Source organism: Acomys russatus, chromosome 8 (assembly GCF_903995435.1).
Source record: "Acomys russatus chromosome 8, mAcoRus1.1, whole genome shotgun sequence".
Lineage (NCBI taxonomy): Eukaryota > Metazoa > Chordata > Mammalia > Rodentia > Muridae > Acomys > Acomys russatus.
The window spans coordinates 12,089,052-12,105,655 of record NC_067144.1 but is presented as its reverse complement, the minus strand read 5'-3'; the positions used below and the strand labels follow the sequence as shown (position 1 = coordinate 12,105,655).

The 16,604-nt window shown below is 41.4% G+C and overlaps 1 protein-coding gene across 3 annotated transcripts in view; it reads right to left on the bottom strand.

Moving 5' to 3' along the window:
* Ccdc50 (coiled-coil domain containing 50) overlaps positions 1–16,256 on the bottom strand; it is a 51,706-nt gene extending 35,450 nt beyond the window's left edge. For all 3 annotated transcript variants that reach the window (XM_051150799.1, XM_051150800.1, XM_051150801.1), the window contains exon 1: positions 16,162–16,256. In XM_051150799.1, coding sequence (XP_051006756.1) covers positions 16,162–16,210 — 49 coding nt within the window. In that variant the 5' untranslated portion in view covers positions 16,211–16,256. The remainder of the gene's footprint in view (positions 1–16,161) is intronic.
* Between the last annotated feature and the right edge of the window lie 348 nt (positions 16,257–16,604).

Sequence of the window (16,604 nt, the reverse complement as noted above, 5' to 3'; positions counted from 1 at the left end):
ATGCACACACACCTCAATCCCCCATCACACACATTCACATGCACACACATACACACACAAACACAGATAAACACATACACTATACCACCCCCAACAACCCCCCCCCCACACACAGATATACACTCACAACACAAGGCTAAGCACAGAGGAGACATTTTAGGAAGTGAAACAATCTATCTCATCCCAACATTTTTATTCTTATGAAATTTATCAAAGTAAATTTCTGAGTCATTGGTTTTTTTTTTTTTTTTTAATCCCCCAAATTCAAAGCTAAGTGTAAAACCAGTAACTTAAACCACTTAGTTGGCAAGTAGGACTGTAGCTAACCACAGACACAGCAGATTACAGGCCCCAGTTCTGAAACTGCTGAGATGATACAAGCTGTCAAATCAGAAGAACCCCTTTAATATCGCAAGCCATCTACTTCATTATCAAGACCACAAGGTAACTGGATAAGATACGCAAAGAGAAAACACTGAGTCAGGAATTTCCATCCGACAGGGAAAATGACTGGGCTCAGAGCAACAAAAACTCTGGAAAAGCAGTAGGGGTGGGGTGGTGGCGGCAGAACTGTCACTCATACTGGCAACAACACTTTTTCAAAGAGATGACTTTCCATAAGTAAGTCATATTGGCCTTCTGAGTTTAGAAAACACAACTCCATGAACTTCCTTTGTTGCAGAAATGAGCTTCTAGATTGGAGTGACTTTGAAGCTTAAGTCTTTTGGCAGTAGTAACAAACCAGAAACTACCCTGAGCAAGTTACACTTCAGAGCCTGTCTATTCTCTGAGAAAGCAGACGCACATGTTCATAGAAATACAGAGACTCCAGTAAAAACAGCATCTGCTTTCTCCTCAAGGAACACTCACAGTTTGAGATGAGTTCAACCAGAGAATCATGAAACTAATGGCTGAGTACTGCCCTCCTGCATCCTACCCAGTAGTCACAAGGGTTCCATCAACACTGCAAGTTATGTATATTCTCCATGGCCCAACACTGGGAAGACATGTTAGGGAAGAGCTCATTTAAAGACCAGAAGCTGGAAGCGCTATTGAAGTATTATTTACCTATAACCTATGGACACACTGGACTAGTCCCATGAACCTATTTCAGCCCAAGTTAATACGATCAGGGTTTTAAAACTGAGGTCTGAGTACCATGAACATGTTTCCAGTGCTGAACAGTAACACGAGACTGGTGACTACTATTTTGTAGGGTACAGCATAATTTCACTATCAAAGACACTTTATTGAGTAACAGTGTTCTAGACAATTAGGTCTCAAAAGATGGGACAGTGCTGATTTTGATAAATGGATCACTCAGGAATTCAGGAATAAATTATGCTCCACAACATTAAATGCCTAAAATCAATACCACATGTGAATACACATGTGTATGCAAGAATACAGGTGGTGTGTGTACATATGTGTGTCTCCAAGTACATGTGGAAGCACGCCTCTTTTAATAACCAGTTATAAATCACTTTACAATTGCAAATCATAGAGGGTGTTGAGCACATTACTGCGCCTGTGTTAGCCACCAATTAGCTTCATATGCTTGTGTCCTAAGAGCTCCCGTTCCTTGTCCCTGAGCTCTACAGCTGATGGTAGTTTTGGTAACTTCAGAAGGGCAAACAGGAAAAAGCCACTTGAGGGAAGCACTGTGCAAACACAAGCACAGAGCTAAAGTAAACAGGGTCCAAACAGGAAAGGGAGCCCTCATTCAGTAAGGCTCTATCATTCTTCAAGCAAGACATGCCCAAGGACCTTGCAATCAGATTAGCAAATGGGTGTATTCATGAATTTCAACACGATCTGAAAACTGAACTGAGCACAACTGAAAAGGCATTCTCCTAAATGTTACTGTTGTCCCCGCTTTCCCTACAGATAATTAAATTTCACGTGGCTGACCTACTTTATAACAAGCCAGGAATATTTGAACTTAAAATAACAAAATTTTTCTAGCATAAGAATTACTAAAATAGAAGCACCTCTCCTTTAAAGTGCTCGGCTTATTTTCAAATAAACAAAATTTCCTAATTATCTTTATAAAAAGATGGAGCTCTCTCACACATTTCTGTAGTCTACTGTATGACACTGGTTCTGTGAGATACTCAATGAATACACACTGCACAGAGAAGAAGAAAGGGGTAGCCATGAAAATTCTGATAACAGGTAAGTGTAAACATCCGTTTACTCATCTGTATTACGAGAAAGTAACCATCAGGAAGTACTTAAGCAGTACCAATCATAATTTTAAAGCTGTTCACCTTATTCTGATAGACGGTCACATGGTCTAGAAAACAAGACCATTGTTAGCCACAAAGCATCCTCAAAAGAGTATAGGATATTATATAAGCAGCAACATACAAACATTTTCAAAGCATTTTTCCTCTAAAATTATCCAAATAATATGAGTCTATTTATTCTACTTTGAATTCATGTAGCCCAAAAGAAACTCCACCCATCTTTTTCACTCTCTGAGTAGCACTTTCTCCTGGCACTTTTATGGCCACATATGGTTTGGCAGCTAGTGCTCTGTTTGCCTAGAAAGAAAAGCCACTCATCTCCTTAAGTCTCAGTAGAATAAACCCAGGGGTGCTCATTAAAACCCAAAAGATCACATCCAGCCCAGCTAACAGGGGTGAGGGTGGGGGTGGGGGATGGGTCCCCATGGGTTTGGGGCTTTGCATAACAAGAGAATTCCATTAAGAACTAGTTTCTGTAGATTTGTTTACCCTGACTCAGACTACATTTTCACTTCTCTTCTGGAAGTACATACTTGGTTGTCATGTTTTCCCCTATTATCATTAATAAATTTATTTTATTAAAAATAGATAACCAACACTAACAACTTCCAACTCGATTGCAGATATAGATCATAAGAAAATTAGACAAAGGGAAATATCTCTGAAAATGTTTCCCCCAAATTGTAAAACTCACAATTTCCTTCTGACAACTCTATCAGAATCTACACAAGTTTCCAGCAGCCTCATAATATGTAAAATAAAAATTACATAAGGGACAAATGAGCACATCTTGAGAGTCCCACATTTAGTCTGACATATCATCATATCTCAGAAACGGATCACGGGCACGGACAGGAAATGTAGGTAGATGATTCTCCGAGACCACGGGCACCTTCCTAGAACCCACTCGGTCTCATAAGTTAGGGTCCACACAGAGCAGACCTACTTTCCTAGTGTCAGACGGGAAGACTAAAATCAGATGCTATACTCTGGAAATAAAGTCTACCTACAGATTCTGCAGTAATTACAAAAAAGAAACCAGTCTGTATTTCCCAGTGCAACCACAAGACTACAATACAAAAAACTGGGAATGCACAAGACTCTTTAAAGCGATAATGTATTGAGTCAGGTATTGTTTTCTTATTTTTGTTCTTGTTTTGTTTTACTTTTTGAGGAAGAAAAGCTTCTTGGCTTTATTGGTATTCAAATAATGTATAATAAATATTTAAATTTTTATTTATTTGTATGTCTATGGATGTATTGCCTGAATGTAATCTGTATACACCACATGTGTGCTGTGTCTGTATAGGCAATTAAGGGCTTTGGATCTCCTAGGACTGAAATTAGAGGCAGTTGTGAGCTCCCATATGGGTGCAAAGAGTACCTAGTGTTCTTAACTGCTAAGCCATCTCTCCAGCCCCACATGTGGACTCTTTATAGCTCTGTATAATCAACAAAGGCTGGAAACAAATATAACTATGAGAGGAGAGAAGCCAAAAAAGCACATAGATATGTTTATTACCAGCTAAACATTAGGTTTTGTATCCATGTATCAAAATAGCAGGAGTTAAACGTGTACACGTATTTATCTTTATAAATATATTTATAATATATTATAAATATATATATAAATAAAATATATTTTATTTTGAAAAATGGGTGCAAGTGTTTCATTAAAATAAAATAAATTATGCCATAGGAAAGGCAAGGAAAATACGTGCCATTTAACAAGATGTAATTCAGTAAAGCCTATTATTAGTATTGGCATCATCAAAGTTAATAACTTCTAATTAGCTATTTTCTATTAAGTGTCTCTTCTAGACAGTCTTACTAACTCACTGTGACTTAGATCTAAGCGTCCACCCTGAGTTGCAGTCACTATGGGCCTTTAATCATCTGCATAAATGCTCTTAACTGCTGAGCTCTCTCCAGCTCCACACATGAGTGTTAGCTAGCTCTTTGTCTTCAATTAAAGCTGGACACTCACCTATTACTTTGAGGAGAGAGAAGCAGACGTCAGAGACAATAACTAACATCCAACAGAAAGACAATAATATATTTCCAAAAGAGAGTAAGTGTGAGTCCAGGGGACACCAGAATGTCCAGAATGTTCGGTTAGTTTCACCATTCCAAATTTACAGCTGACTACCTAAGATTAACAGGGCAATGCCACATTCTCTGTGAAGACTACATACTTGTAGAAGGAGAGTCATCAAAGCAGCACAACTGCTGTGCATTGGAATGGTACGCTGAGAAGTGCACATGCAAAATCCAAGCAACACATTCAAAAGTACAAGACAATTTTGAATGACTAAAACCAGGCGATTTTCCTAATTTGTGTACTTTGAATCATTTACAGCAGAAACTCTGTAACAAACCTATTACCTTTTTGGTATCTTTACTGTAGGAAACATGCTACTGCCCAACCAACATGCAGAAATACAATGGCCTTATTTATGCTACAGGTACATCTGCTCTGAGAAAACCTGTGAGCTGATCAACAGTGAATTCTGACAGTGAATACTCTGCACTGTAGAGGGAAGTCTATATAATCCCCATGAACTCCTTCAAGAGACAGAGTTGCATGAAACAGAGTTTATGCAATATAATTATATAAATCTGTCCCACTGCAGCCTATGTGAAGGTTACTCCCATATGGATAACCAGATGAGCTAACCTTGTCTCACACCAAACAACTGCTTTCCTCACTGCTGCGATGAAGCTTTTTCTAGTAAGCAAAACAACAAATATTTGCTTTTATTCATCGATGATCCCTAAAATAACCTTTTGTTCAACCTAGTCCCCTACAAAAGAGTAAGCTTTTTCTCTTACAGCCTGCAGTCCTCACAAAGCCCTTATTGCCAGGGTAAAGGGAAACCATGGTCTTTCCTGAGCCATTTGCTCAGAGTTACATTATGGGTGTCTTGGTTAGGGTTTCTATTGCTGTGATAAACACCATAACCAGAAAGCAAGTGAGGAGGAAAGAGTTTATCTTTTCTAACCTCCCAGGTCACATTCCATCACTGAGGGAAGTCAGGGCAGGAACCAGTGCTACTCACTGACTAGCTACTAAGGGCGTGTTCAGCATGCCATCTCATACACCCAGAATCACTGGCCCTGGGATGGTACCACCCGCAATGGGTTGGCCCTCCCTCCCACATTGATCACTAATTAGGATTACACACAGTATCAAGCTGCCTTCTACATACTGACCTTTATATCCATAAACTAGTACAGTTCTCAGCCCTGATTAAAGAAGCTACTTTTTGTAGTGGGTGGCAGATAATAAAAAGACTCAAAACTGGTCAAAATACAAAGAATAAATAATCTTTGGAGTGCTCAGCAATAAATGTGACATCTGTGTCACAGCAACATTCCCAAGGCCAGGGAACAGTGCTCAACATGAAAACATGAGAAGACCCAGATGGTGAGGAGGACTGCTGGAAATCGGTGTCATCCGGACAAGTACTGCACAGATGACCTCACAGCATCTTTGGTTGCCTGTATAAGATCTGCACAGGATCAAGCCAGTCAATATTCCAGCATGGATGGGGAAGGAGCTCGTGATGCCCTGTTCCAGCTAAGGAGTTATTGCTGTGTAGGCCGCTGAGGGATGAAGAGTCTGTTTTCTTCAATGGCATCCCCCACGTTGGCTGCTCATACCCCACTGGACATCCATCCCTGCATGCACATGTATGCAGTGCTAACTGGACAGTTATTAAATGGGAAAGGGCACTGGAGAGGGCTTATCAGTTAAGAGATTTTGCACAGCACCCAAGTTCAAGTCCTAGAACCATATCAGGAGGCTCATAACCACCAGTAATTCCAGCTCCAGAAAACCTGAGGCTTCTGACCTCCATGGATCCCGCACTCATGTGCACATAACCACACATGGGCACATACATATGTGTAGAATCAAAAATAATAAAAATGAATTCTTTTAAAAGAAACAGGCTTAGAAAGGAGAAGAAAGAAGGAAAATGAGGAGGAAGGTATGAAGCTGGGAGGGCTGTTATGAGGAAGAGGGCCTGGGAAGAGCTGCGGGGGGAGAGGGAATGTGATCAAAATATACTGTGGTCATATGAGAAGTTCTCAAAGATATATTTGTAATATTTCTGTTTTAAAGGACTGTTAATTTTTCCTTTGCTACTTACACTAAATGAGATCGTTCTCAAATAAGTACGAATTCAATGTAACTAAATCAAACAACTCCCAGCTACTCTGGATCGTTCTTTTTCTCCCTCTTTTCATCATAGACCATTACAAATTTACAACCTGCACATAATTTTTCTTTCCTACTCAAAACTTTCAGGACTATTTGCTATTTTCTCCCTTTATTTCTAAAGACACTTAATTGACCTGTTTAGCTTAAGTGTTGGGTTTTTAAAATATCCTTAATCTAAAAATAAAACTAAAGGAGAAAATAGTTCATATAAGAATCCCAAGTTTAATGCAACACAATCCAAAAAGCTATTTCTGAGACTGCATACCAGTTACTAGATAATGCACACATTTTACCAGGAACTCACAAAACTCAAATTAATGTTTAAACAGATGAGACTATTTTTTTTTTTTTTGGATGAACCCAAACAACAAAGTCCTTTAGATATTTGAAAGATGAGACTATTCCTTAGGAAAAGAACATGATTTAATCCTCAGTACCACCACTCTGCTAGTGAATTTATGAAAAGGCTCCTCGTTCTTATCCTAGTTAACAACAGTTCATCCTACCAGGGAAACACAGATTTCTGCAGTACTAACTACTGTACAAAACCATAAAAACTAGTGAGAACAGGCAGCCCGCAGCCTAGTCAACAGAGCAGCAGACCAATCAGAGAATGAGGCAGGCTGCTCAAGGAGTAAGTATGTCTAAGGGTGCTCGTGAGACACATGGGAAAGAGGCACCTCAGAACTACAGAGAATCACTTTTGAGCTAGGCTAAGTATGCCAGGGGTTATGACTGGAGAAAGACCACATCTGCACAGTGAAGACAAAGGCCAGGCAGAGGGCTACCATTAGGTCTCACTGAAACAATGCCAGCATCATTACAAAGGAACCTAGACAGCAGTATCACCTAACGGGATGTCCACTATACGCACACATGTGGAGTTCTAGCATAATGCTCACAGCAAGCTCAGGTATTTGGCCCAGTAAACATTCCTGATGAAAAGATAAGAAAATGAGAACCAAAGGACAGGACTAGTTGCTCTGAGTTGCTAGAGCAGTGGCTCTCAGCATCCCTAAAGCTGTGACACTGTAATACAGCTCCCCGACCATACAATTATTTTGTTGCTACTTCATAACTGTAATTTTACTACTGCTATGAATCATAATGTGAATACCTGTGTTTTCTCATGCTTTTCGGTGACCCCTGTGAAAGGGCCATTCAATCCCCAAAAGAGCTGTGACCCACAGTTGAGAACACAATGCTAGAGTAATAGGTAAAGAAGAGAGAAAACTAGGTCTTACAGACTTAGGCACAAAGTAGTTTTCTTTACAAAGAACAAAGAAGCTTCTCAACTGAACTGAAATTTTACCCCATGAACACATGTCAAATTCAATGTTAAGCTGAAACACATATTGCAAAGTAATTCTTGGGGAGGTTCAGTTATTGGGAAGGTGTACAATAGAAATGCGTACAGCACACATTTCTTAGCACTCCTGTCCTGAAAAATCGGTTCAACATCTGTTCCATACATTTTCAAGGGACACACAGGGAAACCCATGGAGAGCCAGCAGAAGGCTGAGACAAGGAGACTCTTCATGAAATTAGTGCAGAGCTCATGAAGCCTCAATTATCCATACTGTATTTACAGTGTACACTTTATGATTCACTTACTAATTGTGAATTTAAACAAGTGAAGACTCTCACGACAGCCTTGGTTTTACCAGCTAAAGAAACTGTACATTTACACAGGCAGAGAGTTTCTAAAAATGATTCCACTGAGTTATCCTATCTTTGGTCTTTCAGCAATCCCCTTCCTGTTAATAACTTTCAAATACCAATTCTATGGACCTTTAATGGAGAAACAAAGGGGGGGGCACCTTCTTGACCACGTGAGGGAAAAGGAGGTCATCACAAGCGGTCTGGAGAGTGTGGGAACAGGCAGCATGAGCAGGCCCAGCCTCAGGTGCAAAGGATGCAGGACAGAATATCCCAGCAGCCTGGGACCAAACAGCAGCCCACAAGTCTTTAATGTCACTAACTAAAAGTAGTATCTTTGGTGTAGGAAGGTACTCTACAGAAACATAAAGACCAACCCAGGCACAAAACCTTTGACCTATAATCCATTCTGCCTGAAAATTAGGCTAAGGCAATGTTGGCACCCAACTTGTGGGAGTATCCAACCAATGTCTGATTTGACTTAAGGCCTATTCCATGAGAAGGAACTCATACCTGGCACTGCTAGAGCTATCAAGCGCCCAAAAAACCTACAGTAAAACCAACACTACTGGTCTAAAACAACAAAAACAAACAAACGAAAAACCTATTAATAAAATTACTTCTATTAATAGTCTGCTATATTCATAGATTAGTACCTTAGATGGAAGCTTCCTCTGGCAGCAGATATAAACAGATGCAGAGACCCACACCCAGACATTATGCAGAGAGAGACCTTGGCACACATAACTTTAATTGGGATGGCGCCATCAAATCCCTCCCCTCAGAACTCACAGAGTACCTTCGGAAGAGAAAGCAGAAAGACTGTAAGAGCCAGAAAGAAATGGAGGACACCAGGAGAGCAAGGCCCTCCAAATCAACTGCCAAGGCACATATGAACTCAGACACTGAAGCAGCAAGCAAAAAGCTACACCATGGGTCTGGACCAGGATGTCTGTACAAACAGTAGAGCTTTTAGCTCATTTTCATGAGACTCCAGATTTTGAGGAGAGGGTGCCTGATTTCTTGCTCCTGCTCTTGGGACTCTTTTCCTCTTGTTGGGTTGCCATGTCCATCTTCAATATGATGGTCTTGGTTTTATCTTATTACATTTTATTTTCTTATGTTTGGTTGTTTAGAAGCCTGGATCTGGACTGGATCTGAGGGGAGGAGAGGTAGGGCAGAACCAGGAGGAGTAGAATGAAGGGAAACTACAATCAGGATGAGAAAAGAATCTAGGTCCAGTAAAAGGAAAGAAAAAAAATGAGTTGCATATCCAGTAGAACCCAGCTTAGAATGATGAGGCCAGACACAGGCATCTGGGAGAACAATAGAAGCAGACTTCAACTCAGAATCCAGCAATCACTGACTGAACAAGGCAGGTTTTGTAGGCAGAGCCAGATTGTGACCTACAAATAAAGGCTTTTTAAAAGAGCTACTAGCCCAGATGTTGGAACAATCCAGCACTGCAAATGGGAATAAACCGGACACTACTTGAGTCCTTTCTACATCTTTCTCTGGTTTCCAATGTCCTCAAAGTCAGAGAGTGTGATTCTTAAAGTAATCTGTGAGCTCCTCTCCAGTCAGGAAACAAACTAATTATGCTGTTGGTAGGTACAGAGACAGAAAAGAAGGAAGCACAGATTTATGTCATTGACACTTTTACTACAGTAAACTGAAGGTATGTATATGTGTGTGTGTGTGTGTGTGTGTGTGTGTGTGTGTGTGTGTGTGTATTAAACTAGAAAAAGCTGAAGGAAATTAACCCCATCTTGAAGACTCAATACAAAATATAAAGCAAAAATGGTGACCTCCTTGGTTATCTGTCATTAAGGCAATTCCTCAGGATTGCAAATGGCCATGAGATACAAGGCTTTCAAAGTTTGGTGGAACTGTCTAGGTGCACCTCAGGCATAGTTGCTAAGTACTACTTCTTTATGCAAATGCACATTGACTTTTTAAAGATAGTCAATTATTTAAACAATAAGCAGAAAGAAGGAAGGAAGGAAAGAAGAGAAGAGAAGAGAAGAGAAGGAGCAAAGTTACTTTAAAAGTTGGGTCTCTTGGGATTAAGACTTTAGTTCAGTGGTAGAATGGTTGCCTGGCATGTGTTAAGCCTGGGTTTGATGTCAAAGTAAAGTTATAATAGTGTTTGTACTGCTGACTGAAATACCAAAAGAGTTATCTCAGGTGATTTGATTGAACTAAGTTTAAAAGATTTGTTTGTTGTTCATAAAGCAGCAGACAGCAGCACTGCACCTCTGCCTCCACCTCTGCCACAACTGTTCCCATAAGACATTCCTTCTTGACACTGTAGTTGCACAGCTTTTGTAAATCACATTTTTTGAACCATTAAAACCTCAAGAAGTTTCCTTATCTCACCTGCCAAAATAACATACATATGGTCACTGCAAAAACCTTAAAAACTCAAGCGTCCTTGAATGGAGGCTGCCACAATAGTCCCATCTGCATTTTCCAAATGCTCAATGCATACATGGTCTTGTGTACCATGTGTCTCGAAGAGAAATTCTTGAAACATCTATAAGACATTTAGTTGGCATTTTTTTATGGGAAAAAAAAAAGGTGAATACAGGTATCTAATAAAGCTACACCAAATGCTGTGATATGAAACTAAGATTTAAAACTGGCATCATTTGTAACTTATGTCTCAAAAATGTACATTGAGAATTGTTCAAGTTTAATAAGAAGTCTAATTATGAAAGCAGGCAAAGTTTTTAAACAGACTCTACAACTATTTGCAACTATATACTAAGAAGAATATTTTACTGTACGTAAATCATAACTCAATGAACACTACTGAAAAGGGAACGAAAAGGAAAAGAAAGAAGACGCAGTAATCTGTAACAAGTACTAGGTCAACTGTCAAATTTTCATGATACTACTATTACCAACTACCCTGTGCACACACCCGTGTGTGTGTGTGTGTGTGTGTGTGTGTTCACACATGTATGTATGTGTGCATGTGTGGTTTAAGTGACATGGGATCTATTTTGAAAAATAGTATCTGAGCATTCCTTTACAGTAGTTCCTTATTTCAAACACCTAAATAATCTCTGGAGTCCTCCTGAAGAGAAAACCAATTATCCTTTGTGGGTCTGATCGAAGATCTAGCTGTCCTAATTGTCTATTTATGAAGCAAGGACATCTTGAAGTGTGTCACCAGTTTAAATTCTTCTCCAAGGACACTAACAGTGACTACCTCTCAAAGGACTTTTGGTCACTCAAGTAAAATTCGTTGATCTGGAAAATGGTAGAGGAAGTAAGGAAAGACCAGGAACAATGGCTTCCCTTGAGTCTACTTCTCTAAACAGTTTATATCCTTAAATAGTAACCCTTTCAAGAAGGCTGAGTACACAAGAAAAGACAAGTGTGGGGTTTTTTTCAAATAGAAAAACACCAAGGCAGGAGGGTGACTTTTAATAATTCACACAATTTACTTGCTCAAACAGAAGAGCTGAAAAGAAAAATAGTTAAAAAAATAAAGCCTATAAAGTATCATAGCATTATCTGCAAAATAACTCTTCAGAAAAATCCCTGAAAGAGTCTGGTCACACCTAATTCATTACACTGTTTTAAACATATAGCACTACATGAAGCACTTTACAAGTTATATTCATAAACTATATCCATGCAACAATTCAAATGAAAGAAAGCAGTGGGAAGAAAGGGGTGAGCAGAGATCAGCAAAGAAGGGAAGGGACTGAGCTGGCAGCAAATCCCACTACTAACGTCACCTGTTCAGGATGACCACTCATTCCCCATTTTCGGTTCCCAGATTTTCATACTTTAATGAATTGTCTTGCCAGGATATGTAGGTTTTAGTGCTTTTCACTCGATCCTTTTAAAAGTGACGATGAGTTTTATGTTTTCTAAATAGAAATTGTACTCTCTGTACCTGCAGGATTGTTGGTTGGTTGGTTGGTTGGTTGGTTTCTTGTGTGTGTGTGTTTTTTGTGTTGTCTTTTATTTTATACAAATAGCATATCCATTTGGGTAAAAAAAAATGCACTTACTCGTTCAAGAAACTATTACATGCCTGCATACTGCAATGAAGTGACAGGCTTTTACCTCCTTAAGCAGGAACACATGAATGTAAACATGCACGAGTTTGTTTCTAAGGAAGGGTCTCACTATGTACTCAAGATTGCCTCAAGTGTCTAACCCTCCTGCTTGTTGAGATTGCAGGCATGGCAAGGGCAGCTAAATCTGGGGGGTGGGGTGAGGGGTTCTTTACAACTTTGTGCATTGTAAAATGCAGACAAGATCACAGCCATGTAGCCCAGGGCACGTTTATTATGGAACAACCCTATTACCTTATATGGCAAGGAGCAAATTATTTTTAAAAAATCTGTATATGGAGGGTAGAGAGAGCTCAGGGCTTAAGAGCATGGAGTGTCCATTCAGAGTCCCTCTATTCAATTCCTAGAGCCCATATGGAAGCATATAACCATATGCAATGGCAGTTCCAGGGGTTCCAACACCCTGTCGTCTGCTCCCCAGGCAGCAAGCACCCACACAGTGCAGATATGCATGCAGACTAATCACCCAAACACATAAAATTTTAAAAATACACATATATCTTTTAAACATCTGTCCATAAAGCTCCCAAATTGTGCCACACTGTTTTGTACTTAAAAATAATGCCTTTAGCATAATTTTATTCTAGTATCATTTTCAAAGACATAATGTAAAGCAAGGATTTTCTCTTGTATGTTTTACATGTGAACTCTACTTACAAGACACATATTTACAGAAATGTGTATGCATATATGTATAAGTGTTCATGTGTTTATAAACTCAATAGTGGCATTATTGGTACGCGATGTACGTAATTAAAAGGAACTATGTCTGAGAAGGAGCTTGAAACAGTTATGTTGTAAATAGAATTTGTAAAGCAGACAGGGAACATCTAAAATGTGTATAGTCATTCAGTTATTCACTCATTCACACATGTAAATACTTCTTGAATAACTGCTGGCTCCATTAAAGCCATGGATCTAGATGAGGAGACTAAAGCAAGATAAATAAAATAGTTTAAAGAGACCTAAGCATGGTCTCATTAAGAACAGCACAATCCGCTGTGGAACTAGAAAGGAAAGGCAAACTTATCCTGGAGCCAGACAGATGCTGATTCCACATCAGCTGCGCAGAGGACAGGCCTAAGGGCCAGGTCTCTAAAGCTGCTGAACTAACGCCCCATACCAGGAGCTATCTTATCTTCCTCCTGCAGTTCTGGGGTTACACCAATAATTTAATACATCAAAGGGCCGATTTGTAAACAGGGTCTGTACTCTAAAAAAAATAAGTCACTCCCAGGTGCATTGATTTTAGACATTAAGCTACACACATGCACACAGTGGGGCGGGGGGTGGGGTTAGTATGGACTTAGCTGATGAGGAGACTTGCCATGAGAACAATACGAACACAAAACAGAACAAAACAAGATTTGGAGAACTACTGAATGGGAAGAGAGAGAGAAGACTGACAGTGAAGATGCCTACTCCACTACAAAAGTATACAGATGTCCCAAACATATTTAGACTAGACAATGTGGGTATGCTGACAGTTAACTGACTAAACTCTTTTCACTCGTATAAACTCAGATTTCTTTGTCTCCTAGTTTGTTATTTTTGAAAGTATACACACTTCTCAATTGTGTGTTTTATAAAGGGTCTTTACCATGAAGCTCTAACTGATACACAAATCAAAGAAGCAAGCATTACATGTTAATCTAGGAAAGGAGATTATTGAAATGGTCCTGACGTCTGTTTTTGATGTATCAAAGATCAAAGTGACCTACCCTCTCTTAAAGAAAGAGCAGTGGGAAGGTACGCACGCTTACAATCTTCTTGGTCTCTGAGAACCCATCCATAATGTCAAATGTAACTGTACATAAACCTACCAAGGCTTAAACAAAAAAGTAAAGTGGAAAACACAAGTGGTGATGGCTCTTTAAAAAAGAGTTTGTTAAAGTATTATAGCCAAAATATTAAGAAAGATGCTACTAAGTTGCTTGCACTAGTCTGAGGGTTTCAGGACTGCTCGGTGTCAGGGCATGCTCTGCTCTTTCATGGGCTTCTTCCAGTTCTCTTTAATTAGGGGGATGATATTGTTAGGTGGTAACTGGGCCATAATTAAGAATTATATGAAAGACAGATGCAGGTCGTTAAGACTTGAATACTTTTCCCAGATGAAAATCTCAGCACTGTGGAGGTGCTCCTAGTAAACCCATCATGTTCTTTGATGATCCTAGAGCCAGGTGCTGGTAAGGGCAATAATCCCGACAGCCTCTGCCCTCCTTCAAAGCGAACAGGTTATCAAACCCTAATCTAGCAAAGACACACAGAAGAGCCACACTAAACCTCCATGTCTTGTCATCACACGTTCTCCAGAATGAAACCCAATTTGAATGTATTAAAAAACTCTCAGTGGGTGGGAATGGAAAGAAAAAAAAAAAAAAAAAAAAAACCCAGCAGGTTTAGATGGAAAGTGTAGGACTCCTCGAAAAGTAAGATCCTAGCGTGAAATTAGGCCTGTCTTGGTACCTCATGGTTTCAAAGCAGACACAAACAAGTTCTTTCCAGGTCACTGACACAAGATGGAGGGGCTGGGGGAAGGCAGAGCACTGGGCACTGAAGCTTTGCCAGCGAGGTTTTCTTTGAATTCCATTCTTTGCAACGTCCACAGCAATGAGAGTCCTGGCAAGGGATCCATATTTGCTTCAACAGAAAGCCAGCGCACTTGCACACAAGACCCATACCCAAAAGCAAGACACAAGCTCTACGCCAGGTGGTCTCATGGTGAAGAACCACTCTCGTCTTCCCCCATGGCTCAGCTCCTTATTAATGAGGCTCAGTGAACTAAAAAGTGTAATAGCCACAGTCAAGCTGGGTACAGAAACGATGGGAAATACACTAACAACCAAAAGGCGTTAATTAGCAACGAGGGAGTGGAACCTACTACAATTTGAATATAAAAACCTCTGACTCCAGCCACTGTGCTCCGTGGAAACTCTAAGGCAGAGGCTGCCCAGCAGACACTGCCTTGGGATTTCTAGGTTGGCCTGAACAAGAGCATGAGTCACATTTAAGTTAGCAATGAGACTTGAAGTCCCAAGAAAACAAAATTCCTTATTTTCCGCTTTCCCGCCCCACGGACAAGGGTTGGCCCCAGACCCCAGGTGAAGCGAATGAGACCCACGACAAAGGCCACTGCAGAACTTGTAGCTTTACCATAGGACAGTTCAACATTCTAGAGTTTGCAGTACTTTAAGTCTGGAACTTCAGAGCTTCCTGAGACAGGAAAGCCAAAGAGTGACGCTATGATGAGCCAGTAACTGAAATAATAATAATAAATGTAAAAGCTAGGCCCCGGGGGTACGTGGTGAAGGCTATTTGAAGTAAGCTAGGCCTGGACAGCACTACTCCTGCTCATTTTCCTGCACTTGAATGTTGGGAGCTATGAAATAAACAGGGTCACCGCTCCAGTCTGGTCTTTTATTTAAAAAAGGGGGGGCGTGCTTATAGGTCCTTGGGGTCTATCCATTTAAAGCAATGCCAAGCGTATATTTTTAAACCTTTTGGAAAGTGAAAAAAGAGCCGGCCAGACACTACTAGGCTAGGAGAAGGGAGAAGGGAGGAGGAGAGAGAGGAGGGAAAGAAGGAAGGAAGGAGGGAGCTGGGGATAGAGAAAATGAAGGAGGGAGAAGAAAGGGGCAGAAAGAGCCGAGGAAGGAGAGAGGGGGTCATGTTTCAAAACAAAGGCTCCAATCCGAACGCCTCCCCCTGGCCCCGGGCAGCCTGGCTAGGCTGTGATTTCTACTATATTCAGAGTCCTCTGGGCAGGGCAGGGCAGGGCAGCGCGACCACGGCCGAGGGCCTCCCGCAGCACAGGGCAGGCCGGGCAGCCTCGCCCCGCTCGTGGCTGGCCCCGCGCCCCGCGTCCCGCGCCCCGCGCCCCGCGCCCCGCGCCCCGGAACCCGCGCCCTGGAACCCGCGAGGCCTGGCCTACCTTCCTTCACGCCCGGCAGCTTGGACTGATCCACACTCACGTCGGCCATGGTGGCCGCTCGGCCTCGGGCGCAAGGACACCTCGGCGCACGCCCGCCCACCCAGCGGGCCGGCCGCAGCCACCTCGCGCGCCCCGGCCCGGTCGACGCCGAATTCCCCCGGGCCGGAAATGCACCGGTGTCCGGTACGGAGGGAGAGAGGAGACAGAAAGGCGGCGGCGGCGGCGGCGGCGGCGGCGGCGGTGGGGGGCGGGAGCTGCTGGGCTGCACAACACAGCTAGGCGCGCGAGCCAGACGGCCTCCGCCTCCTTCTCGCTTTTGTGCCTGCCGCGCCCCAGCTCCGGGGGAGGCAGTTGTGTCCAGAAGGCCGGGACCCAAGACTGCACCTGACAGATATATATACGTATATATATTCATATATATATGTGCTTTATATCCAAACTTT